General features: G+C 37.8%; 1 protein-coding gene across 1 annotated transcript in view; it reads left to right on the top strand.

The window, feature by feature from the left end:
• LOC117385948 (phospholipid-transporting ATPase ABCA1-like) overlaps positions 1–27,630 on the top strand; it is a 260,381-nt gene that overhangs the window by 99,500 nt on the left and 133,251 nt on the right. Inside the window, exons 23-31 of the mRNA XM_055229034.1 lie at positions 4,218–4,426; positions 6,556–6,634; positions 9,719–9,921; positions 15,168–15,216; positions 16,871–16,972; positions 17,059–17,091; positions 18,507–18,646; positions 24,439–24,566; positions 27,258–27,356. Of these exons, the coding sequence (XP_055085009.1) occupies positions 4,218–4,426; positions 6,556–6,634; positions 9,719–9,921; positions 15,168–15,216; positions 16,871–16,972; positions 17,059–17,091; positions 18,507–18,646; positions 24,439–24,566; positions 27,258–27,356 (1,042 nt within the window). The remainder of the gene's footprint in view (positions 1–4,217; positions 4,427–6,555; positions 6,635–9,718; positions 9,922–15,167; positions 15,217–16,870; positions 16,973–17,058; positions 17,092–18,506; positions 18,647–24,438; positions 24,567–27,257; positions 27,357–27,630) is intronic.

Raw genomic sequence — 27,630 nt, 5'->3', positions numbered from 1 at the left:
AAGGAAGTAGCGTTTCATTAAATTTGGAGATGTAGACAGACTAGTAATACAGGGGTACTCAAATATGTGTAAATGAAACAAAACACAACTCCAGATATGTTTTTGAGGAGGTATTATAACATGAGTCAAAGCTCACTAGTCAATGACTTCTACTTTTAACATTTCAGTCTTTTGTACTTTGAAAGCATTGGAAAATAATGTTGATTATTAGTTGTGAAGAGTATACCACAATGGAGCATATTTTTGTTATGGGATATTTCTGCTTTTCATTATAAAATCTCATTTGTTTTGTTTCCTTGTTTTGATGCCTTCCAAATCATTCTTTCAAGTTTATTTCACTGCAAATTATTATAACTTTTATCTCTTCAAAGCAATGAGCGTTTTGTTCTAAGATATCATTTTGGAAATATTGATCTAATCTATTTAAGCAGCAGTTAACACAATTTCTTCAAAGCAAATTTTTACGTCTGTAAATCTACAATTTCTTCTGACTTAATCAACCGCTGTGAAATCCATTTCTTTCAGGTAGATTTACAAGGCAGGAAGCTGGATAACAGAAACCAGATTTTCCAGCCCTCAAAGTACAACCAATTTACCCCAACGCGCCGCACTTATTTGATATATCACTTAGAGCTGTAATGCACTGCAACTCGCTATAAATCAGAATACCTTTGTGGGCCATCTGCGGTCCAAATAAATGTATTCTACCCCCGACTCAGCCCTGATTCACTGTGTTTTGATTAGAATTTCTCCCCCTTGTAAACCACAACAACTCTCTAAGAAAATCATGAGCTTATTTTTGCACTTCCGTAGTACCAACAAAAATGGTACCTTCTCCAGACATGATAAGAGCAGTGGATGATGTTATTAAAGGCACTGTCTCACTGTCTTACAAACAAAACTAGTTCATTTCCAGTAGTTTGATGCAGCCCAAAGTTATTCCTCACATTCCTATCACATTCGTTCCCCTCTGAGGTTGGATTTAGAGTGATTTGTGCATGTTTGAGCAATTTTTAATAGCTTAATCGCTTATTTTTCATTTATTTTTCACGTCATTTTGCCTTTTAACTTTCATTTTCACTGCCACCAGCATACGCTCACTGCTCTGTACTTCTCACTCAGTTTTCCGACCTGGAAGTTAGCGGATTTGTTTCTTTTATTAAGCTGATTTAGATCAATATTGTAATTTAAAATGTCCAACCAACTTATAACATAATGATCCTCGAGCGTCACAGATTAAAGCTATACAGCAGACACAAGCACGATAGGTCTTTTTTTAAAAACACCATGCACAGTTTAGTAGCAAAAAAGTTGATTTAGCATTTAGTTCTACTTTCACTCACCTCTTCGCTGGTCTGGAGACTTGCTTGGTGTAGCATGAGGCAGCAGCACTTACCTGCAAGGATTTAGCAGAAATTGTGAGCCAAGCAAAATGGGCCGAGTCGGACTGCAGTTTAATGACCTCCGAGCACGTCCTTACCTGTTCTAATGTGACCGGTGAGGATACTACATTTAACTACCTCAGTGTGGAAAAGCCAGTCCTAGCAGCAACCTTTTGCTGCACATACAAGAGGAAGAGCACAAATGACTAAAAGCGCCATCCAATGCTAACGGTATCTTGTTTTAATCTTTTTCCTTAGAGTAATTGTTCCAAGTTGGTCAAGTTATTGAGTAAATTGTAAGCAGGTTTATTTCAGATGAGCAAATTATGTTATTTGGCCAAAAATGCAGTAGACAATAGTCCATTTTACGTAATATAGGACCTTTAAGATATTATCCAAGTATCCAAGTAGTATCCATCTTTTTTGCATGGTTAAAATGACATACAGTTTACCAGTATGTACTGGTACTTTTGCATTTCATTAAGCGGAATATCCATGGATTTTGTTAATTCACGTCAAATCTAATATCTGACTGCAGAAAGTCCAACCACAAGGGGTCAGAAGAGGAGTAACTTATTTGTTTTGGTTTAGCTTTGTGGCTAATTACTACAAATAATTATATATTTTGAAAGAAAAGGTCCTTACAAAATCTCTCTTATTAGGAAGGAATCATTTGCCTGAAACTGTGATGGAAGACTTTATAGTACAAGAAAAACAAGAAAGCATTTTCCTTTTTAAACAGAAATTTTTGTGTTTTAATTCAAAGGTTGTGTTCTAACCACTGCTCGGATCTGTGCATGGTGTTGTTGTCTCTTTGGCCGAAACACTTTACCCACCTTGCCTGTGTATGAATGCCGTGTGTTCATAATTTTGATGGTGTTGGGAGGGGCCGATGGTGCAGATTAGCAGCCTCGCTTCTGTCAGTGTACCTCAGGGCAGCTACGGCTTGGTAGTTTACCACCATCAAGTGTGAAGTGATTGAATAATGCATTGTAAACATAGACTGTGTAAAGAAGTGGACTAAGGGAGTGTAACATTACCCATTGCGTTGGACTTGGAAAATTCTATGTATGTGACTGTGACAATGTTTTATTTATTTTTCTGTGTGTGTCTGAATAAACAAACTAAACTACAACTACTACGACTGCAGTCAAATGAAACTCATCGAGGCTGGCAGTTTTAGAGGCAAGTTTGGAGCCGAGTTCCATATTTGGAACTGCGAGTATCATAGCAACCAAAGAGCCAATCCGGATATATACAGTCTATTATTGGAAAGCACTTTGAGTATCTTGAAAGTAGTAGTAGTGTTGTTGTTGTTCCATCCATCCATTGTCGCTTTAGCCCTATTATCACTGTAATAGTTCTAAGCTGCCACTATTTTTCAGACTTGTAAACAGGTCTTTCCATTTGCACCCCAGATTTCTAAAGCGCCAAATATTGTACTTGTGTCGCACGAAATTCCCACCTTCATTTTTTCATTTTCCGATGCCTTTTTCACACACCCTCCGGGGACTTGACCGCGCTACAACTCCACCACACATCCCATTTCTATTTTATTCTCCATTTGATTTCTGTGGTATGTGTTAATTAATAGGTGTTATCTGATTCAACACGCTATGAAAGGATTAGGCACCTGTGAATAACCTAGCCAATACGCTTTGTTTTCGAGCCACCTCCACAACCGTGTTCAATTTGACGCCTCTCGAATCAAAGCACCAGTAGTGTTTTAAAAAAAGCTGAGAAGACGGTCTCATAAGGAACATTGGAAAGTCGAAGCTCCGAGTTTGGCCTTGATCATGGTTTTAATTTTGTCCCAGATTCCCACCCACACGATCCACTGCAGTTGCTTTGTTGCCATGAGGATTACAAAGTTAAAAACAGCCAGCAAAGTCAGCAAGAAGGACATAGTCAGGCACATTTTGTATACTTTGATAGTGCGGCAGCTTCTGTTGTTAGACAAATCAAACCTCAGCCTTTGTACATGTATTTTTATTGACTTATTTTATTGACATCATTTTGTTGTGTGGTATCTTAGTATGGGTACAAAACATGGTGTCACTTTTGTTACTATTGTTTTATGTTGCACCATATTGCCAAAGCACATTACTAGTTGGCCATGGCAGTAAAGATTTTTTTTTATTCTATTGCAAGATAGGATAAAAATTACATCCAGCCACAAGGGGCAGTAAAGGGAATTATTGGTTAATTGTTTTAAAGAAGACCTATTGTGCTTGTGTTTGCTATATAGTTATAATCTATGACACCCTTGGATCATTATGTTATAATTTGCACATTTTAAATCACAATATTCATCTAAAACGATTTAATAAAAGAAACAAGGTCGCTGACTTCCGCGTTAGAAAACTGCGGTGCCCAATGCGAGCTGACATCGCCGTAAACCTCATCACAACAAAGGGTTGGCACCTCCAATGCATAGTTGCAGATCACGCAATCAAACAGCTGATTAAAAAATAAATACATTTAAAAAATGTTGCACTGCTGAATCCTGCACATATCACCGATTAGGAAAATAAAACTGGAGAACGAAGTAAGTACAGAGCAGTGGGCATATGGGGAATTGACCGGCAATATGGCACCTTGAAAATAGGAGATTAAAGATTGCTCAAACATGCACGAATCCCTCCAAATACAACTATAACATGGTTCAATGTTTAGAAAATTAGATTTTGCATCTACTTTAAGAAATTGTAGCTCAAATATAAGGTCTAGATCTGAATACCTGATCTTTACCACTGCAACATTAACAATGCCTTGTTTTTTGGGTTTGTTTTTTTGATGAACATGGGTTAGGGATTTTTTTTTTTTCCCTTCCAGGTCGCACCATTATATTGTCCACACACCACATGGACGAGGCAGACATCTTGGGGGATCGCATTGCAATCATCTCCCATGGAAAGATGCGTTGCTGCGGCTCTTCGCTCTTCCTCAAGAAACAGTTTGGGAGCGGCTACTACCTCACCCTGGTCCGAGAGGAAGCTGAAAAGATGACCACCCAGAGGACAGGCATGATTCAGAATACAGAGGTACAAAACAAATAGGGTGGAGACGCAGTTTTAATTTACTTATATGGAAGTTGGTGGTTAAATTCCCACTCCAGGGTGCTCTATGACACTTTGGGAGTTTTGAGTAAGGGACCTCATAGCTAAAATACGTCCTATAGGCTTAAAGGGGCTGTACCTGATTTCAACTGTTTTATAAATGTGAAAAACTAAACAAGTTCATTTAAACAGTTTACAATGGTCCAATATCACAACATCCCTTTTATTCATCACAGTGAGTTTATAAGAGCATTTCACAACTTTCAAAGGCCAAAGCAGAGTTTTCCATCACAGTAATGCAAACTAGCATGCTAACAGTGCACCAGCATTGACCCTAAGACCTGCTTTTATAATGTATCTGTACTAGGCCAAGACAAGGTTTACTTTATTACATGAAACAGTTTTCTAACAATCTTTACTAAACATATAACAAAAACATTACACATTAAGACCTCATGTAACTGAACTGTAAAATATCTGCAGTACTGTTTCAAAGGAGTAATTATTTACTACAGCTCCCTGACAGAGCTAGCCTAGAATTTAAGCAATTTTACATGAAAGTACTAGTACTGATAGTAATTACTAGTACTGCAGCGCACTGGGGGGGATCCATTTTTGCACATTAATGATTTACAGGATACACATTACTGTCAATTGGAGCATTTAGCTGTCACTGTGAAACCCTCTTGTTTCTGTCAGTGGAGATAGGCCTTCATTGCCTTTCTTTAATAATGCACAAAGCCAGAGCAGATAGCGTTTAAGTGCATGTGTGTGGTATTCTCCTAATCAAGCCATTGCTGATTAGGACCCCCATCGGACTCCTCGCTCCGTCTTGATAACTTTCAATTGAAAATGACTGTAGTTCCAATGCATAATTTTCAAGGATTATTATACAGAATGGACTTTCTTGAGCTTTTTCCCACTTGTAACATTGTTTCCTCATGAAAAACATACCTGGTTTTCAATCACACACACAGTCAACGAACCAACTGAGCTACTGTCAGCCTCCTACTACTGTTTCAACTTATACTTATTCTAAAACATGCCAAAGTAAAAGTACTAAAGAGCATGTTCCAAGGCCAAAATGAATACAAATAAGCCATAACATGTGTCCTTTAAGGCACTGTGCCAATTGTTTCCCATGTATTTGATAAATTCTTGTCTTGCAGTACAAATATATTTTATAAGCAGCTTGACATAAAAATATTCCCCTGCTAATCAGGAAGAGCATGTTAGTATGCTAGTTGCTTTACTGTTGCTTGTTGCTTTACTGTGATGGCAAAGCTCTCCTGTAGTCACTGAAAAATGTTGAATAATTAGGATGCTCGGAATGCATTAGGTATGTGAGGAATAACATCGGATCAGTGGAAACAGTTCAAAATTAACTTCTTTTTTTTTCTTCACATTTTTTAGCAAATAGAATTATCAACCCACCACAGTTGCATTTTCCATATCTAGTTCACCACAGAACACTTGAACTTTTCTACCATTGTTCACCCTCCCTGTAATGATCCATGTTTAGTCCCTCCCAGCATGAGAATTGGCAGACTCCTAGGCCTTGGATGGTACTAATTGTGGCAGGGGAGAGGGGGGATTCTCACTTGGGTTCACACGCACTTCGTTTTAATCAATAGGAGCAAATGAACAAGAAGCACTAATGCCAGCAGGGCCAGTGCAATTACCATTAGTCTGCTGGCTCTTTGAGGTGAGAGGGGCCATTTATTTCAGAGGTATAAATAAACACCTTCTTTTAGGGAGGCTGGACGGGCACCCAAACTGTTATCCCTTTGTAATTGACCAGACCGCAGTTTCAACATTTTATTTCTCTTCCATTAAACTTCATGTAACCATAAAAATGAGTCCTCACTTTCATCCCATCTTAATTATTTATGGCCTGCTTTATTGTCTAGACAGGAGAAAGACTTTGAGCAGATTGTAGCGTCAGGTTAACCGCATTATCTGTCATCGCGTGCATACGGCTTTATTTAAGGCAATTACATCAAATCCTTTGGACGGCTTCCATTATTTGATTAATGCGACACAGGAGTTGTCAAGGAGGCACTGTTCATCATGGTAAGTGGAAAAGCATTTCTAATCCTATTGTGATTAAACAGGAGAAGAAGTGTCCTCTGAGAAGCAGCAGTCCAGATGACGGCATTGGCAGCCAGAGCTGGAGCAGGGCTGATCCTCCAGGTACGAGGAATAAGTTATAAACAAACAAAAATAGCGATATAAAACACTTTACATACAAGTAGGGCTGGGTGAGAACTTATCACAATTTTTTTTTGTTGGTTTTATTTCACTATGTGCAGCATTTTGGAAATCATCTTTGCTTCTAAAATGTGCTTTCGAAGTAAAGTGGATTGGATTATTAAAACATCCGAAAATTGTAACATAAAAACAACTAAACACACAAAGAAGTTGATTTTATTCGTCTAAATCTAAACTTTGCCCCAAACCACATACTTTTACTGTAACAGGGCTCAAAGTAGAACAATTAAAAAGCAACAATCCTAACCATTGAGAATTTGAAACAATTAATTCTTGATTTGATTAACATTTGATTTGGGAGTCATGCTCACCTTTTAGACAGTTACAACAGGTGCACTATGGAACTTTTCTAGTGTTTGGGCATCTACCATCTGCTTCGTGTGGATATAGAATTATCTGCAAAGTGGCATTAAACTTGTCTCATATGCATTTTTTCAGTTACACGTTTTTATTTCTCAAAAGTATTTTGCCTTCTTTCTGTGAGCGGAGTCGCCTCTCACAGATCTGACCATTAACTTGGTTTGGTAACATCACCTGCTTGGAGATGGACGTTTAATGCCTTTCTGTGGAACATTCTGGCTGTAGTAAAAATTGATCTCCATGGAAAATAATCAGATGACAGACATTCCACTAGAAAAGTGACATAGTGCCGCTTAAAAAAAACAGCTTGTTGACTTGCACTTTCTCAATTTTGTGTCATTAGTGTTAGAAGAATACATGTGAACACGACATTCATCTTTGGTAACCTGGAAACATAGCCACTCCTGTTTACATGAATGTTTTTAAAAATGCATACACACATAAAATACAGCTATGTTCATTGGCATTACCCCATTAGCACATTCAAGCTATTGCTATTCTTCTTGGGTTCCATGTCATAATGAAAGGATCAGTGCCTTTTCAAACACGTTTTGTCTAATTTCTGCTACTCCCTTGTCATGTCTGATCTGGAAATACTGTAGTGTAGTTTACTATTGTTGCTCTGTCTACCCACACAGGACCGTTTTTCCAAGAAGCTAAAATTCGCTTCCTTTTAAGTTCTGAAGAATAGCACTCATCAGCAAATCAAATTTCCCAGATAAGAAATTGGATCACGTTTGAATATGAATCACGCCCCTTACATATTTCATCATTTCATTTTTTATATTTGTTTGTATCAAAGTTCAGATCAAAATCACTTTTAATTTTTAGCATGTAATATTGATTAAACAGCAGACGTAATCAAATCTTCACAAGCAACACCGCATCCCTCTTTGTTAGCAAATAATTCAACCCGATGTGTGGCGCCATCCCATTTTACTTCTTTGTAGATCCCCACAAGCGAGCTGCTGGTTGTTACGGCAATGCAAAGCCAAGTAATTATGTATGAGAGGCTGGGGATCAATATTGGATGTGTTGAGTCCTGCAACACTGTCCAGATTGATGCACAGTAAGGGCGGGATTCGGACTAGATGAGACCAAAGAATTATGTCTCCTGATTGGATCTTCTGGGTAAAGGTCAGACAGGTATGTGTTGATTGCAGTGGCTGAGTCTGTATACATGCAGCAGACAAAGTGAACAGGGAATGCGGCTTATTCAATTGTTGCATCATTATTCGTGTGTGAAAACAATTGTGCTTTTCCTGGGTTTGTTTTGGTTAGCTGGTGAGTCGGGTAGCACGAAAACTCAAAGAAATACATGCCCAATTAAAAACATTTCAAAAATATTAACGAGATGTAATGTAAAATAAATGTAACTACTTTTTTTTTGTACTTGTTCATAAACGTTTTTTATTTATTAATTATTCAGTTTACAAATATTGCATATGTATTTCCATAGATGAAAAAAAAATATGGCTGTATAACTTGCTATCTCCTGATAAACTGACAGTTTAAGACAGTCATACGTTTTTCATTTACATTGTTGTGGGCCACATAAAATGACATGGCGGGCCACATTTGGCTCGCGAGCCTTGAGTTTGAGACATGTGTATTAGAGAGTTAGAGAGTACAGAGTTTTTGTTTGTTTGTTTATAAAAATAACATAGTTTTCAATCCCATTTATATGATTTTTACTTTTATATTTTTCTGAATCGATACTTGTTCAATTGAGTATTTAGTTTTGATACTAGTTATAGATAAGTATCTCGCCACAGATGTTTTGACTGCCCTATCAGCAAGTTCACAAGAGAGTTCCCCTGTGATTCCAGAGTATAGTGCAAATGAAAGCTTTGAAATCTTCAGCCTCAAAAGGTTTGTAAATAAAAATAAAAATTGAAGGTAAATAGAAGGTTTGCTTTGTTCAAATGCACTTGAACTGAAATTAAACACTAAACCATCTTTTTCGCTACAAAACTGTGTAGTTTAGTCATTTTTTGCAACTGCAAACCTGGTAAATGTACAGCTTTCTGTTCAAAAACGTCTAAAACCTTCATTTGTGCAGCCTTCAGTGGCCTCTGCAGTTCCCAGTAGTTGGTGACATTACAACAGACTGCCCTAATTACAGCCAGGTGTTTCTGATTACAAACATCTGGCTGCAGGGGCGGAGTTTGAAGCGTGCATACCCGTTAGCCCAATCACATCGTTTGTTATACCTCCAGACAATCTCATCCCCCTCGCTCTTTTCTTTAGTCCTCGAGGTACTGTCCAAATGTAGCAGCTCTATTTAAAATGTGGTTATGGTGTTTAGTCCCACTTTAACGTGCCCTGACATAATGAATCCATCCATTTGTTACCCCATCTATTACGGTACAATATGTGTTCAATCAAGAAAATGCATTTGACACAATTTTCCGATCCTGCAGACATCATCATGTGATTATGATAAACAATATTATGTAGTCATTCCAAATAATGGATCTGTTTTCTATTTTGCTAATGCCTGTTCAACCCAAGTACATCATGGTGTCAAGTAAATATGTACACATCCAAAATGATTTCATTCATAAAGATAAAGGACACATTTTGCCAGTTTTTTCCTGTCCTGAAGCCTCTGAGTGTATAATTGTGTTCTTGTTTACTTGGCAGACTTGACAGCAGTAAGTCAGCTGGTGCGGCGCCACGTCCCAGAGGCTGTCTTCTTAGAGAGCATCGGTCAGGAGATCACATACATTCTGCCCTACGCCGGCGCCCGAGATGGCACCTTTGCCCTGCTCTTTGGGGAACTGGACTCTGCTCTGGCTGACCTCGGGCTCACCAGCTACGGCATCTCGGACACGACGCTGGAGGAGGTGGGCTGAACGTGGCAACCGCAGGCCTGCCAGAGATTAGCTCGAGTGCGCACATATACAGGGACATGGAAAGGTCATAGTTCACGCAGTTTAGACACAGTTTAGCTGGAAATGTGGAGTCTGAGAAATCGTTTGTAATGACAAGGAAAGGAAAGGCAAGGGTATAGCACAATTTGAACAAAAACATGTCCAAAAATACATTAACATCATAATACAAGCAAATTAAAACCTAAATAATCACCACAAAATGAACATTAAAAGAAAATAGTGCAGGAAAACAGCTAAACAAAACCGTTGAGAGTCTGAATTTAAACATAAGTAGAGCCCTGTCTCACTCTCACATATTAAAGAAGATTTACAGGTTTTAGTTGCATAAAACTGAAAACGCCCCATGTTTATCCCTAACTTTGGGCACCAGCAGGAGGCCGGTCCCTGAAGTCCTCTTGAGTCCAAGATGGTTCATATAGCAATAACATGTCAGAGATACTTTGTGGCCTTGGAGAGACTTGTTCACAAACAGAGCTGCTTTAAAGTCTATTCTCTGATCCACGTGAAGCCAGTGCAGAGACCTGAGCACAGTTTAGTCTGTATAGGCCTGCAATGATAAGAAAATTTGATGTGCGATGAATGGTTACAGAAATTGTATTAATTTTTAAACTACTGTAGCACTTGAATTCATCTTAATTGTCGTAACGTCTGACAAGAGGTACCAAAAAGACAGAACTCGAGGAAAGGTTTAACAGTGTTTATTTACAGAAGTGCAAAGTGCAAAAATGGCGGTAGATCAGTTGGTGAGTCGGGAGCGGGGTGTTTGCCGTGGTCCAAGGACAGAGCGAGAGTAGCAGAGTCTGAGATGAGACGAACAGTACCGGTAGAGAAGAGCAGGATCGGAGGCGGGATCTGGTGAGGAGCAAAAGTATCTAGTTTAGCAAAGTCAAAAAGCGAAAAAACATTAACTGAGCCAAGCAGGGAGTACCACAGAGATACGTGGAAGTTCTGGCGCTGAGTGTCAGGTCCTGGCTCCTCTTATCCTCCCCAGGTGCAGCTGATTGTAGATTAGCACCAGGTGTGCACGGGAGGAGCCAAGATCTCCTCCCCAGCTCCAGACTCAGAAACAGAAGGGAGGGGAGAAAGAACAAAAAGAGGCAGGACAGACAGGGATTGTGACATTAGTAAAGCATGAACAAAGACTTAATTCATAATGAACAAATAGTAATGATTCAGGCTTCTGTATTCCAGCTCCTAAACTTGAATTAAGTAGTTACTAAGAGTGAATCATTCTTAATCTGTCTTTGTTCATGTTTTATTACGCTTAATTAAAGTGTAGTTATTATAAAGCAGTACCGAAACTACTTTACCCCATTAACTGTAAAGCAGAAAACCCAAAGTCCATCGAAAACCAGTCTAAATGTGCAGGATTGTTAAAAAATGAGCTGCAATAATAAAACAGCACAGTGAATCACTTTAGTGGTTAGTGTTGGTAATGAGTCATAGTCATTTCTCTGTGCTGCTCCAGTCTTATTGTGCTACTTTTCCCCACAACTAAAATGAAAATGTAACTCCTCAAAAAATATCATAAATGAAACGATAAGTTAATATAGTACTTGTGTTTTACGGGTCTATGTTTGTATCGATACCAATGCACCCAGACGTATCCCCACAATGCACAGACTTATATCATTAGATGTGGATTTGTTATGAAGTTGTTTTTGTTGTTCATGAGTTAATTAATACTTCTATTACTAACAAACAAGTAAAAAGTAAAGTTTAACCTGAAGTCAAAACTAAACTATCACTTCTGATTATAGATATTTAGTCACTGGACTGAATTAAATCATCCATCCATCCATTTTCTTCCGCTTAATCGAGGGCCGGGTCACGGGGGCACCAGTCTACGCAGTGACTCCCCAGACATCCCCCCCTCACCCTAGACACTTCCTTCAGCTCTAGACACAGAATTAAATCATTCAAACATTATTTTAGGTCAGTAACTATTCACTTGCAGTTAGGTAAACCTGTACACATTATACAATTTTATTACATTGCAGAGCTTTTTCATTTCAGCTGCTTGCATCATATGTTTGGTGCTTGTTATGTTGTAAAGTATGCAGACAACTTTTTTTTGAAATTTACTTCAACTAACCTGCAATACTTTAATTAGAATATTTTCTACCGCTCCAGTTTTACATACTAATCCTGACACTGCACGTACGAAGCTATTATTTGTGTTTTTCAGTGTGATGATTTCATACTCACAGATGGACGGAAAGAGCCAGATTTTATTAATGTTTACATGGTATTTATGCAGTGTATTTATTGTATTTATTGAGCTAATCTATGTAGAATTTCTAGAGGGAAGTAAGGCTATTTCACTCTCCTGTTTTTGTTGAATGGACCCCAAGATACAGCACAAATCTGCATTTTAACAATATTTATTTTACCTGCCTCTGTTAAAAAGGGGATATTATGCAAAATTGACTTTTTTGAGCCTTTTTTGATTAAGGAACTTTGTTCTAGTTACTGACCTAAAATAATGTTTGAATTGATTAAGGAACTTTGTTCCTTAATCAAAAACACGCCTGAAGAGGTTTTCGATGTCATCCGTGCATGTTTGAGTAATATAGAGATCTCACCCATGCTCCTTCATGACAATTCTCCATAAAAAAGCAACACAAAAAGCATGATAATAAATTATACACAGCAACTTGACAAACCTGATGCGATGTGCAGTAGTTTCATTAGCGGGATCCACGCTGATTATGTTGTGATAACACTCTGAAGTGGGAAGGGGAGAGCGAAGCGAGTCGGGATTATGTTGTTCTCGGCAAATTTAGCATTTTCAAAACAATAAAAGGTAACGCGGAGATCTAAATACTGTATGTTCTGTTAGTTGTCAGTACCCCACCCATGTTATAATGTCGTTCCCTCATCAAAAACATACCTGGAGTTGTGTTGTGATGAAACGACATTATAACATAGCTCAGAAAATTGCATAACACGGGCTCTTTAAATACCGCTGTGTTATAAAATGTAGTGATGCTCAACAGTTGCAATACACAAGCCTTACACTGTATTTCTCATTATGGCTACAGTGTTATTTGTGCAGTAGCTCTGAGTCATAGCTGTGTTTGTCATGCAGACCAGTGCTGTAGTCTAAGGCTTAGTGACTGCAGGCTAATGTGGCTCTTGTAAGGCAGACATGAATCAGACACTGCCAGGCCTCGGGCAAAGTGAGTAATTCCCTCTGAATGTCAAACTCCAGACGAGACCGCGCTCCAGTCTCTTTTGAACTCCAGCAGTTTGATAATTGAAATAAGAAGATGTAATTATGTGTAATATGGGGTTTTGTAAATAGCAGCAACGTGTTAAGTCAGAGTTTAAATTTGGGTTATTTAAATCGTTATTTTTATTAAATTGATGAAACAAACCTGTGGATAGAAATATATGGGTCATGATTTGATTTGGCTCCTGGTTTGACTCTGGTTTAGTCTTGATGTAGACCTGGTTTGATCCTGGTCTAGTTTTGGTTTAGTCTTGTCCAGATTTAGTCCCAGTTTTGTTGTAGTATGTGAACGCACCCTACGAATATTAGCATTTAGACGTACACCAAGTAGTCAAATACATATGGGCTAGGCCAGGAGTGTCCAAACTTTTCTCATTAAGGGCCACATATAAAAACATAGACGAAGCCGAGGGCCGATTGAGGACCATAGACTGGTCGCCAGTACAGTGAATACTTCAAATCTGCGTTATTATTACACGTTAAACTGAACCACTAGACCTTTATTCATGCTTACATCCTCAATGGGACACATTCAATATTTGATATGGGCTTGTTAAAGTAGATTTTCAGAAATGTACAGTAAATGTACTGTTCAAGGTAATATGGGCCAATTCACCTGGAAGCTTCAGGGCCAAGAAAAATTGGTTTGAGGGCCGCATTTTGTCCCCAGGCCACAATTTGGGCATGACTGGGCTAGGCAGTTGATCAAATGAAATCAATGTATTTGTGTTTTCATTTAATCGATAATGTGAAAAGTCATGAAATGAAGGTTTATTTTCAACTTTCCTATTGCCAGAATGAAGTTATTATAAAGCAGTGGAATATAGTGACACCTCAGGTCAACAATAAAAAGATAAAAATGATAATTGCCCAAAGTTTGAAAGAATCTTTACTTTTGTCCATATTGTACAGCCCTTTTCTCTGCTAAAGTACATTTTTAGAGTTTCCACACCAGTGTAGACCTTTCACCTTATACCATTTAAAAATTTCCATCAGAAAAGCAACACTGGCAAAAACACCGTCCAGTTTCAGGCGATGTACCTGATTTTTTACTTTGAAAAATTGAACTAGCTTGCAGCAGTCTCTATTTCTCTCTTTCTTGACACATTTTAAAATATTTAGAAGCTCTTTTTCCAACATTCAGAGACGAGACCGGAGTTTTGCAGTGCTGATAACACTAACAACAACAAGCATGCTAACGGGGCACTTCCTAGTTTGCGGACAATGAAGCACTTTTTAATTTAATTTAACGCAGGTATCACATAGGGGTGTCATTTTGACCCTGAGAGCTGTTTTTAGAATATATCTGTACAGGGGCTAGACCATAGACTGTATGTATAAATGGACATAGCTAACATGCTAGCTGCCGCGTTCCAAGTAAGAAGTGATCATGGGTGTGCTTCTGGCACCATTACTCACTCCAGTTCATTTAACGTTGAAAAACTGTCACCCCTCTCTCTGTAACTGCTGCTGTCAGACTCATTTTGGTCTTAAATTGTTTATATTAACCCGCTCTGCATGGTCCGAAAAAATCAGGTACATCCACTTTAGGTAAACTTCATCATGCTAGTTGTACAAATCTGAATTGCTGCCCAAGTCCTCAAAGAAGATTTTTTTTTAGAAATATTTTGAAAACTTCCCAGCTCATATTAACAACAGTTAAAAACAAAAGGTCAGATGGGTATGATATTTTGACATATGGCCTTAATTTAATAAATAAACCTGGGATGGAAACACTTTCAGAGGGGCCAGTTGGCAGATGCTGAAGCAAAGGTTAGCATCTCAATGGGCAATTTTTACTGAAATTATTCTTAAATACGCCAAAATTCTGACCAGGCAAAGGGAAAAGTCAAATAGAAGTCAACATTTTGCAATATTTAGTGGCTTGTAAGCAGAGCGATATAATGATGTTGGGAATGTGCCTACGCGCTTTCACTCATACGCGGTTTGTTGATTTTTACAGATTTTTCTCAAAGTAGCCGAGGATACCGGAGTGGATGCACAAGAACCGAGTGAGTTACACAATATTGCATGCTCCTGTTTCGTAAGAAATTTAAAATGGTGCCTGATAGGACTGACCTGAGAGCATTGCACTCATATACATGTTATTACTACATTTATTAGATAACTATATTGTTTACCAGTCTTCTTCCTGGCATTTAACAGTAGCTAGACAGGATATCTTGGTGTTTTATTGTACTTTTCCTATGTTTTGTATTATCTGTATATGTTATCTATATATTTTTTCCTCTTTTTTTATGTGAAGCACTTGAAGTTATTTTTAAAAGTGCTAGATAAATAAAATTGAATTGAACTGATAGGAATCAAGGACACATAATGGAGGTGGAGACGCAGAGAAATATATTTAACACTATAGTATTTAACACATTTTTTGTTGTTGAAATAAGTTCAAAAGCAAAATAAGCTATACAAAGACATATTATTAAAGCTACACTATGTAACTTTTAAGGTGGGTGGTCCACCACTTGCTCCATATTGTTGTTTTTGTCTGGAATGGTCTATGGCATTAAATACAAATACTGTGACATACGTTTTATGGCTAGACAAGCCTGAAACCATGCATGCATGTCTTATTATCAGGGTCCTCGCCTCTCTCCAGATCTGACCTGTAACTTCCTCTGGCCTCTGGCCTCACCTGCTTGTCTCCATACAGATAACCGAAAACAGATACTGTGTAAAGATTTCAGACATAGCAGTAACATCTCAAACAGGTTGCAGATACTGTACCAGGAAAGTTGCACAGTGTATCTTTAATGCTACTTAAAAAAATAAATAAATTAATAATAATAACAAAATAATAATAATAATAATAATAATAATAATAATAATAATAATAATAATAATAACAATAATAACAATAATAAAAAAACAAACAAACAAACAAACAAACATGGGATTATTGGAATTATTACAAGCAGCACTTCTATTTTACAATGGAAGACCAGGGTAACATGTCAAACAGGTTGAAGACCCTCCACCAGGAAAGTTGCACAATGTACCTTTAACGCTTAAAAACCCCCAAAAAAAACAACATATATGGAATTATTACAAGCAGCACTTCTATTTTACAATGGCAGTCCAGGGTTTGTCGCTAGGTTGTTCTGTAATGAAAAGGATAGTTTTAAAGATTTTAATTTTGATTTGAATTAAATTAATTAATTTATTTTATTTATGTATTTATTTATTTTTATTAATTTTTATATTTGGGTTTATTACGAATTAAAACTGGATACAAATCAAACCCTGTATTTCTATGTTTGGCAATAAGAGACAGACAGAGATATTCAAAAACATTACTGCTAATTGTGTTCTGTCAAAGTCTGTTTAGTGATTTAAGTGTTTTCTTTAACTCCTTGTACAAGCACATCGTATATTCTCACTCTTTCAGCCCCTTTTTGTTGTTTCTTATTGATTGACCCTGAGTGGATGAATCGCTCTCCTCTATATATTTTTTATGCCCCCTCTGTTGTAAATAACGTTTTGAGTTTTACCACCAAACGCTATTGTTCACATTTCTAAACACCTGGCTTTGTGCTTTTACAAGGAATAATATGGCTTCACGGGGAGGGGAACTATCCTTAGTGTTATTTATAACCTCAAAATGGGTCAGGCCAAAACAACATATCTTATTTGTAATTCCCATAGCAACCAAAGAGCCGCTGGAACAAGACCGTAAGAAGAGCTTTCGTGAACTCAAACGGAACAGCGTGGCCAGTATACACAGCGTAACCCAGAATGGAATAAAAGGCAAGTCCGACACAGTTTGTATTGACCTATAGCTTCATGTATTTTCTATGAGATGTGTTGACTTATAGTGGTCTATGTTTTGTCAGATCTGAAAGAAAAGTTTTCCAGTAAAGTTGAAGGTAGGTAAACGTAAATAATACATTGATACCAAGCGTACCGTTTGAGGTCAAAATAAATAAATAAATAAAAATATTAGTAATTAGTAATAGTAATTAATTATAGTTTTGTGTTGTTTGTTTTTGAAGTTTCATAATTCTTCTGCAAAACTTCTGCTATTTTTCGAAAGTATGAAACACCAAAATACATAAGAAATATAGTCTCAGTTCTGCTCAGTGCTTTATTTTTGCATTTTTAGAAACCATAAAAACTTTATCTAGCTTTCATGAGAAAAGTCAAACGCACCAAGTTAAGAGTTATTCAAACAGATGCAATTAACAGCGTGACAAAAGTGTAACCATTACATTTACTTGGATATATTCACAACTGCTACTGCCACTGACAGCACCATCACTCTAAAATGTGGGTACTTTTAGCTGCATTTATACTTGCACACACCAAAATTTGGACTAAACTACGCAGAACTAAATCTGAACGATACCAGGAGTAGAACAGGACCAAACCAAGTCTACATTAGAAATAGATTGACTCAGGACCAAACCAAGACTGCAGCTGCAGATGTAGAAATGGGAAAAATTGGTCAATCCTGATTTTGTATTTGAATTGTCTTAAAAAAATACAAACAAAAAAAAAGGATATTCCCTTTTATGAGGCATACTAGCAGGGAAGAGCATTGTATTAAGGAAAAATGTATCTTCCAATTATACCATAGTTTCTCATAAGTACAGGATCAGTTTTTAGCAAATTTTTTTTCGTAATCATGTCCCCCCCCTCATAATTCCGAGATAATATCACTTTATCAGTCAGGTACCTTGCTGCTCAAACACGCAGCTACCAGACACATTTCCTCAGTTTGGAGCGCACCACTGTGTCTGTGTCTGGCACGCTTCAATTGGGCGAGTGTTAGTGCACCCTAAGGCGTCTTTGCAGAGTTGACAAGCTCATGTTTTAGCCATCTTCTTGAAGAATAGCCTGTATTTCCCTGTGCTTTAATCCAATGAGATGATAAAAGTGCAGTAAATCAGACTACTCCATCACTGTGCACGCTGTCCCACGTACTGAACGCAGCAACCTGATCAACAATGTTATATTATCTCGTAAATAGAACTAATTATGAGAAACGTACTCATAATATCTTGTCATTATGAGTTGAATATATATTTTTTCATGAATACAGTGCTCTTCTATATACTAGTACACTGACATAGCTTAGTTTCCTTACTGAGTGTGTACGTCTAGATAGCATTCACTCTTATTTGACATCTTTAAAGCGTGCACATTCTATATGGTCCAACACAGGGAGGGGTGAAATTACATTAGCTGACACATTCACCATTGCTATTACTTATGAGCAGCTATTATCTGTCTCAAACACATGTATAAATGATAGATCCGCTTCTCTTAATGCTCGCCGCAGACCTCCGGAGGCAGAACGGCCACGGTGGGCGGGGCTCCGTGGTGATTGGCGGGTGGAGACTGATCAGGAGGCAGTTCTCGGCGCTGTTCATCAAGCGCTTCCACCACGCCCGCAGGAGCCGCAAGGGACTCATCGCGCAGGTAATGGTCCCTGTCTGTCACTCTGATGGATCCGGGGGCTTAGGCTACACACCGGAGATCACTGTACTATTGTACCAAATGCACGTTGGCTTTCCAAATCAATTAATGACACGTATGATCGAGTAAGCTAATTTGAGACCTGCGGGGAACAAGTCACGCCATCCATCTTGGGCCAGGTCGATATAGTGCAGTTGTTGTAAAAGGAAAGTTTTAAAAAAATTTATTTTTTTTTGTGAGAAACACTGCACTCTGTAACCAGTTTTAGTATCGATTAGTATGATTTTCGATACTTAGGACAACCGTAGTAAGAATTGATGTTTTTTAATCTGTCAGGATAACTTTATTTAACCTTAGGGGACTGAGATTTCACCACCACAGCCCCCGTCCTCTGGAACTCACTCCCTCAACTCATCAGGAGCTCAGACTCACTGCAACACTTCAAATCACTACTAAAATCTCACCTGTTCAATATGGCATTCCTCCCATGATTTCCGTCCTTTCTTTTGTCGTCTTGTACTGTTTGTAAAGCGTCTCTGAGTGTCCAAAAATCTGTATATAATTCTGATGTATTATTATTATTATTATTATTATTATTATTATTATTATTATTATTATTGATATCGATATTGATATTAATAGTATTTTTTATTATTATCATTAATATAATTTATTGTTATTGTATTATTATTATTATTATTATTATTATGCGCATTGAGCAGTTAAATAAAATAAATAAATACAAGATATTATTTTAGCAATATAAAAACACCTGAATATATTTAAGGTGCAAGTATAATGCCATACTGTGGAAAATTCCAGCTAAAGCAGTAACTTGTCCATAGAGACCAGCAGGCTGCAAACCCCCTACTGTAAAAGTTACCACACTATAAATGTTTATCTATTTCTCAACCAAACGTAATTATTCATAATTATAAGGCCTAATCAAATCAATCAAAAGTGTAGTAAGGAAATTGTAGCCTTCTTTCAGCTGACTTTTAAATGAATATATATTTTTGTTAACAGAATCTATACATCTTTATAGTTATTCACCGTGAGTTCGACCACATAGGGTGCGTTTTTGTAACTGTAAAGGCAATTAACACGATCATTTCGCAACAAAAGCAGTCTCCCTACCTTTCATTATAAATCAAATTCACAACTTTACCTTTCTTAGACACATGTAGCTCTGTGATGCTGTTAAATCCTGTCACCTGGTTTGTGTGATTGACACTAGCATCACAATATGACACCTAGGATTAGCTTTCCCTTCACTTTAGCCGAATGCTAATCACGTCTCTTCATTATCTTTGTATTAGACGTGATCGTGCAGCAGTTAAGCTTGATTTATGCTTGACGCGAGGTCCGAGAGGGTCCGCGTGGCCAAATTTCGTCGTTTATCCTATCCAAAATTCCATGTCAACATCTCGAAATGTTTTTTTTTACCACACACGAAAATGAGAATAGTTTGGATTTGTACTGTCTGCAGCTGCTGTCTATGTTTCCTCTTCGTGCGTCTCATTTCACAATTCGAACAGCAATAAGCTCACGTTATGCCAACCTCTGTTACATAATATTCAGTTATATGCAAATTTTTATCTAGTACTTGCTTGATTGCGCACTGGCGAGATGCTAAAACTGCGTTTCGTGGCACTGTACTTGTACAGACACAATGACAGTAAAGTTGAATCTGAACGTATAATCCAAGCTTTACAAGGACGACACGCTGCTATTCAAATTACACCTTTATTATTTAGTTTTTTGCCAATATAATCCTAAAAATCTAAATCAATACATAATTATAACTGAATATGGTGGAAGTAATTCGTGTAGCTAGCAATTTCTTCCCAAAAGTTCAGCAACAATCTCTGTAAATGAAATAGATTTTTAGGTAAATGTCACGTTTAATTATGACACATGCAATGAATTTGTGATGTCTGCGTGGGAGCATTAGATAAGGCTTTTAATAAACACTGTCTTCACTGTTCTTTTTTCACAAATAGGAAAAAAAAAACTGTGAAGTTAGTTATTTTATTGTTTTGGAAATGGCAAGATTGCACATTCTAATTTCATCGATGCTAAATGCTAAGTTTTGTAGACAGTGAGTCCAAACATTTACACTAAATATCCTCAAATTAATAAATACATTTACATTTATGTGTCATGTTCACATCTCCGTTGCCATTTTTGATATTAAGAACAACTTTTCCACAATTTTGTTTTGCATAAAACATGAATTGGCTGCAAAATACATACAATAATATAATAATGATGATAATAATAGTGTAGAAATATCACCATATCCCCTCATCTGAAAAAAAAAAAAAAAAGTTTCTTATTTTCTTTGTTCTGTCTGTTTTTGTAGCCTTTTTAAATAGTTAATATTATAGACAATACACTCGATATAGTAATTTCAGACAAGGGTTGTTTTTAATTTAAAAAAAATCTGGTAATAATTCGTGCTAAAACCAGTATCGTCACAAAAACGTGGCATTATCAGGACAGTATTTGACCTTCTCTGAATATTTTTACTCATCCATCCATCCATTTTCTTCCGCTTATCCGGGTCAGCAGTCTAAGCAGGGACTCCCAGACTTCCCTCACCCCAGACACGTCCTCCAGCTCCTCCGGTGGGACCCCAAGGCGTTCCCAGGCCAGCCGAGAAAAACATAGTCCCTCCAGCGTGTCCTGGGTCTTGTAGTTTTACCATGATCTTGAATTATATCAGAACTAGTGTAAGACATGGTAACATAAAGAAAGTAATATTAGATTGTGTTGAAAAGGATCTATTGCCTAAAAAAGAAGTACTTTTAAGATTATTTTGTGGTATGGAAAATAGTATCCAGTATCAAGCCTATTCCTAGAAATCAAACATGTATATTTTAGTACCATGACAACACTTTTGTGGTAAATAGCAACATTTTCCATTCATTAACTCACATTTACAGTATATACCAGTGTACTCAGATACTGGGGGTGAAGTGGGTTAAGTGTCTTGCCCAAGGACACAACAACAGCATTCATCTGTGTGAGCTGGGACTTGCTGCACAACCAATGATGTTTATGTCGAGAGGAGGATTTGAACCGCCAACCTTCGTATCAGTGGACAAATACTCTACCAACTGAGCTACTGTCACACAACAATTGCATTTTTTTAATCATTTTTTTTCCAATATCTCTCACAACAAACTACGTAAAAACGAATACAAATCCAAAACATAATGACTTAGTTTCAACTTAAGACAGTGAAATAATGCATGTGCGGAATAATGCCCTCACCTCGGAGTGCGTCGCCCTCTTGTAATTTGCCGTGGGCCCGTCTCCATTAGTCACTGTCTCTGGTGGACGTCCCTCTTTAACAGGACGCGGGGAGGACGGAGCCAGTGCAAGGACAAGGGGGCTACTGTTCCTCTCCCTCTTCCTCTTTATTCATTTTGGCCCAAGGTTTTTCACCGTCGTCGTGTCAACACCTCCCGTTGTCAGGAGATATGATTGTTCCGGGATGATCTACGCCAATACGGGGCGGTTAGGGCGAATGTAAATATGATTATGGCAGGGGACACAAAAGAAGTGATTTATGGGAAGAGAAGTTGGAGACTGGCGGGACTTTGGCAATGTCAGAATGAAAAGAAATGGTTTTAGAATTTTGAGATGAACGAATGTAGCGGTTTATAGGTGTGGGATAATACACGCAATTCAAATCATGTTTTGCTTTGAATGTTTCACAGTATGGCATAAAGTTATAGGTCAGATCTGTATTTAACATCTCCATTCTCCATGAAGACAAAGAAGAACGCCGCTACTACTTTCTATACTTCTCTAGTTGGAAATTCTATCACTTTTGTCAAAGCAAAACATGTGTTTCGAAACCGTTATGAATCCAGTACAGATCAAATTCATTTTTATTGACTTTTAGTGAGAACACTTGTCAAATTTATCTCTGTAAAATATGTAAAGTGCCATTACCGACTAAAATCAAACCAATATAAATGTTTATAAATGTTTGTTGTGGAAACATGTTTAACACGCTGATGAGGCGTTTGAATTTCGCTCGGAATAAAACATCTTAATTACTTTAGTTGTTCTGCATATAATCCTTTCCTATTCCTCTTAATCCCCTTCGAAGTGGTGAAAGTAATAAACGCACGCATTGTTCACGGGAGCACTTTGGCTTTGTAACGACTTCTGCCTCTTGTCTTTTTTCCCCTCTTCCGATAGGAGAAGTAGCAGCTGTCACCTGCAGTTACCACGAGAGAGCGAGAAACACAGGGGAAACACAGAATGGATTGTTCTTTTTACCTATTCAATCCCTCTGCAACACTTTATCTTTCCTTTTGAGTGCATTACTGTAGCATTTTTCTTTTTTTTTTTTCAATCCAAGCTTCTTCAATTGTCCTCGGAAATTGCACGCTACGCAATTAATCAAGTACGCAAACCTCCCAGAGCCTACCAATGATTAAACAAAAAAGATACCCTAACAATGAATGGGAATTGCTTGGTAACAGAGTCAGGCTAGGTTGGTATTTCTGTATTAAATATAGCACAAAGGAGGACAAGGGAGTAATTACATTGAGTCCCACAATGATGACGGCATTGTGGGAAATGTTTAATCAAGCACATAACGCACAAAGAGAGGCCTAAACAAGCCAGTGGAGCACGTATTAATGTGTGTATGTTGTGTTGATTGCATCAGTCTCTTTTGTAATGACGGCACAGTGAGTGATAGAAGATGAAATGTAGTCCGCTGCCATGCTTGAGCACATACGCAACAAGATAACTTACATAATGAAGTGTTTTGTTATTGGACGGTTGGCAATGGTTGACGGTTGAAGGTTATAGTCCAAAATATATCGCAGTACTTTTTAGAGTTCAGGGAGAAATAGAACTGCAAAATTTTGGAAAGAAATTGAATGTTTTTTGTTCAAAAGGTAATGCAATTCTGATTTGATTTGCATTTGATTAGATCTGATTTTGAAAAAGAAGGATTTTGTTCAGAGTGCGCCTTGTAAACAACTGAAATATACTGATAAACTTATACAGAATATGTTTGTGGAGGTCTAATGTACAGGTACAACAAGGTTTTTCAATAAAAGAGACATTTTAATCTTTGCAGGGGACATTTTTAAGAAGCGACAGTAGCTCAGTTGGCAGAGCGTTTGTCCACTGATCAAAAGGTTGCCTCTTGAAGTAAACATCATTAGTTGACCGATCTACTGACCTTCAGGTTGGCGATGCGGTTCTACCTCCCACGGATGAATGAATTGTCGTGTTTTTGGGCAAGACACTTAACCCACCTCGCCCACAATGTCCGCGTACACCGGCGTATGAATGTGTGTGTGAATAAGTTCCTCGATGTAAAGTGCTTTGAGTGCTTTGAAGGTGGAAAAGCTTGTGATCTGCAGTTATGCCATAGGAGGGGTCGACAGCGCCGCGGCTCTTTGCTGTAATGATGTTTACGCCAAGGTCAGCTCCCGTTGCACACCAAAGTTTTCTAATGCAGAAGCCAGCGGACTTGTTTCTTGTGTTAAATAATTGTACATGAATATTGCAACCTAAAATGGGGAAATTATACCATAAGAATTGATGGGCATGTATAGCAGACACAGTAGTTCTTCTTTAAAGTGTATTCAAGACCCATTTTTTGATATATTGGCAAAAACATAACTTTCTTGACAATGATATAATAATATAATATGATCGTAATGGCTCCATGGATAACTCCTATTTTTATCCACAGTGTATTCTAAAAAAGTCACAAATACTGTAATGATCTAACTGCAACCTTTTTTTTCTAGATTGTTTTGCCTGCTATCTTCGTCTGCCTGTCTCTGATCTTCTCCCTCATCATGCCTCCGTTCAGAGAGTACCCAAGTCTGGAGCTGCAGCCGTGGATGTACGGCGTCCCTCAATACACATTTTACAGGTAAGCGCCGACAGCTACAAGAATCCCAGCATCAGCATCAACAGCGAAAGTGAATGAATAACTAGGCAGAAAACATAACGCGGTATGTACCAGCTCAGAAAATTAGACGGCAGTAACATTATAGCTAATCTTTGGCTTGCTGAGGTCATCAGTATGTGCCCGGTCCCTCCTTCGTCTGCAGATTTGGCTTGCGAGAAGTAGAAACAGAATCAAATACTAGTTTTAAAGTATCTATTGATATGCCGTTGATACCAGCAAAGATTGAAATTGCACTATTTTTTATGTTAAATGCCGCTAATTAAACGTCTTATATTATTTTAAAAAGAATAAATACAACTGAATAGAAGTTTTTGATCAATAAAAATGTAGGAAAACTGTCCAAAACTACCTGCTCCAGCTTAAGATGTAATGTCAATGGAAATAGGCCTCTCTACTTGTCAAAAAAAAATAAATAAAAATGAAAGAATTTAAGAATAATTTGGAGATTTTTGCTCTTTATAAATAGCCAACCCTACTCACGAACTGGCTCTGTCCATGGTGCTGAAATCCCAACTGCTGCTTATACTGCCTATTTTTCCGAGATCCAGAATACACACTTGGACGTGAGTCCGGTCACTGGTGAATCACCTCGTTTTCAGATGCGTGTGATTGACAGGGACATGCATGGTCCTTCCGTATCAAAACAAATATGGCTGCTTATGAGGATAAAACAAAGGACAAAAATATCACCTGCAAAACACTGCAGATTTCTAGAGAATCACTGAGCGAAGCACTAAACTCTGTTAATCTGAGATGAGAGAATAATGATTTTGTTTGGAAATAATAGGTGACCAATGAGCTCCTTTGTTTTACATGTGTCACTGAGAAAAATGAATGTGATTATTTTGGACCAGGCTTGAGACACAGTGCATAAAAAATCCAGAGAGATATCATTCTGGATTTGCCATACAAACATGCCAATAGTACCCCAGTAATGCATCACCACCTTTAAACTTTGCTTTTACTTTGTTGTTTTTTTAAATAAATAAAACAGCTGACTTTCGAGAACCCTTTTTCAGATCTCTTCTTGACGCTCCCAAGGGCCAATTACTGCACTGGCTTTTCTCTTGAGTGACTTTGCTATAGTCGTTTTACTCAGCGACAGCCTCTGTAACTTCTGCTCTTTAGAGGCGAAGCTTTAACGCACACATCATAAACCCTTATTATATTTTCAAGCCTGAACGTCTGATAACGATACATGCCATTTGGAAGACTTGATGACTTTCACCACCTAAAATTATGCAACCAGCACAAATGGGAGTATTAGATTTTATTAATGTAATTTTAAAGTCCGCTTTTAGACTGGTTTTATGTGGTGTTTGTGCTTACCGTACTTCATAGTTGATACCACGCCGTCTCTTGCTTTTTTAACTATCTTGCACTGTGATAACTATTCATTAGTTCCACTTCTTCAGAGTATATGCGCCCGTCTACACTTCGGGGCCATCCGATAGTTTTATTATCTTGAATAAGGTGCTAGCCCAGCCATTGTTAATTGCAAAACAGATGGGTGCACATAATCCATTTTTACTATCGCGCCACTTGAATTGCGCTCAGTGGTCGCCGTGGAAATGACCAGCTGACCTTCATGGCGGCGCCTCTCAAACAGACATTGAACGGTGAATGACTCCAAAGTGTTGGCTCCGTGCCACGTCCGCGCTCTGTTTTAAGTCCCTCCGTAGCCGTAAGATAAAGGGCAGAGCTGCGTGGGCTGTAATGAGAGTCAAATTAGAATGGGGAGATTGTTTAAACCTGACTCAGGCCTTGGTGGACACTGCGCTCAGATAGTGCCAAACGCATAACAACTCTACAGTGGTTTCACATTAGAATACTGCAGATCTGTCTAACTGTCTTCTTAACTTTTTGGTCAAATAAAATAGAGCTGGTGTGGGGGAAAGTACTATTATTCTATACTTTTTGTTGATTGTTTGACTAAAAGGTAATCACAATTTCCCCAAAATAAGAAGTCACATTGTTAAAGAATTTCTATACATTTGCTGTTCAGTTTCTAATGCTAACATTTAAAGGTCCACTTTGTAACTTTTCTGGTGGTGCATCAGCTAACTGCTTATCTCCATATTGATGTTTTGCTTGTAATGTTCCACAGTATGACATTAAGCGTATCTATCTCCAAATCAGCAAACGGGTAGCGCCACTAGGTTACAAATCATATCTGTGGAGATGTAAAAGTAGATGTTTTTTGCCTTAAAAATGAATAATTACAAGATGCCGTACTGTGTAACAATGCGGCTATGCAATGCTACAATAACATGTCCATGGAGACACCAGAAAAGCTACATTGTGCAGCTTTGCATTGTTACATTGCAATTTTGGCTTCAAGTTTACTGTTTACTATACTATTTACTTATTTCCTTGTTTTTTATAGCCATGTGCTCCATGTACAAACACTTGTTCAAATGATCCGTGTGTCAGTCTGTGAATTGTGTCTTCCTCTTTGTGTTGCCAAAGTTGTTTTCAGTAGGTTGAGTTTGTTGAGTGGCGTGACCCGGCAGTCAAACTCTCCTTGAACCAATCAATGTTTCACTCTAACCCGACCACAAGCTGTTCCTTTTATTTTTGCCTTGCAGTTCTTTGACAATTTTCTCTCTCTGTATTAAATTTTCACTTGTGTAACCTTTACGAATTTTACAGCAACGACGGGCCGGATAATGCAGAGGTTTCTCGAGTGGCGGATGCTTTGGTGAATAACCCTGGGTTTGGTACCCGCTGTATGTATGGAGACCCAATACCGTAAGTATTTAAATGCAAAAAGAGCTACTTTCTGTTATTGCATCTTCTAAGTATACTACAAAAATGTATTGATGTATCTAACACCTTTGATAATATTAACATGTGACTTCCAGCATGAATTGTATTTATTGCACTAGTAATACTGGAGTTTAAAGGTGCACTATGTCATTTTGCTGGTGATTGTCTCTTTGACAAATTCAATGCCTTACAGTAGAACATTCCAGGATAAACTTATCTATCTTACTTTTTGATTACAGGCATTTTTATTGCTCAA

Source organism: Periophthalmus magnuspinnatus, chromosome 18 (assembly GCF_009829125.3).
Source record: "Periophthalmus magnuspinnatus isolate fPerMag1 chromosome 18, fPerMag1.2.pri, whole genome shotgun sequence".
Classification (NCBI taxonomy): Eukaryota; Metazoa; Chordata; class Actinopteri; order Gobiiformes; family Gobiidae; genus Periophthalmus; species Periophthalmus magnuspinnatus.
The sequence above is the reverse complement of the archived record's forward strand: the minus strand, read 5'-3'. Positions and strand labels throughout refer to the sequence as shown.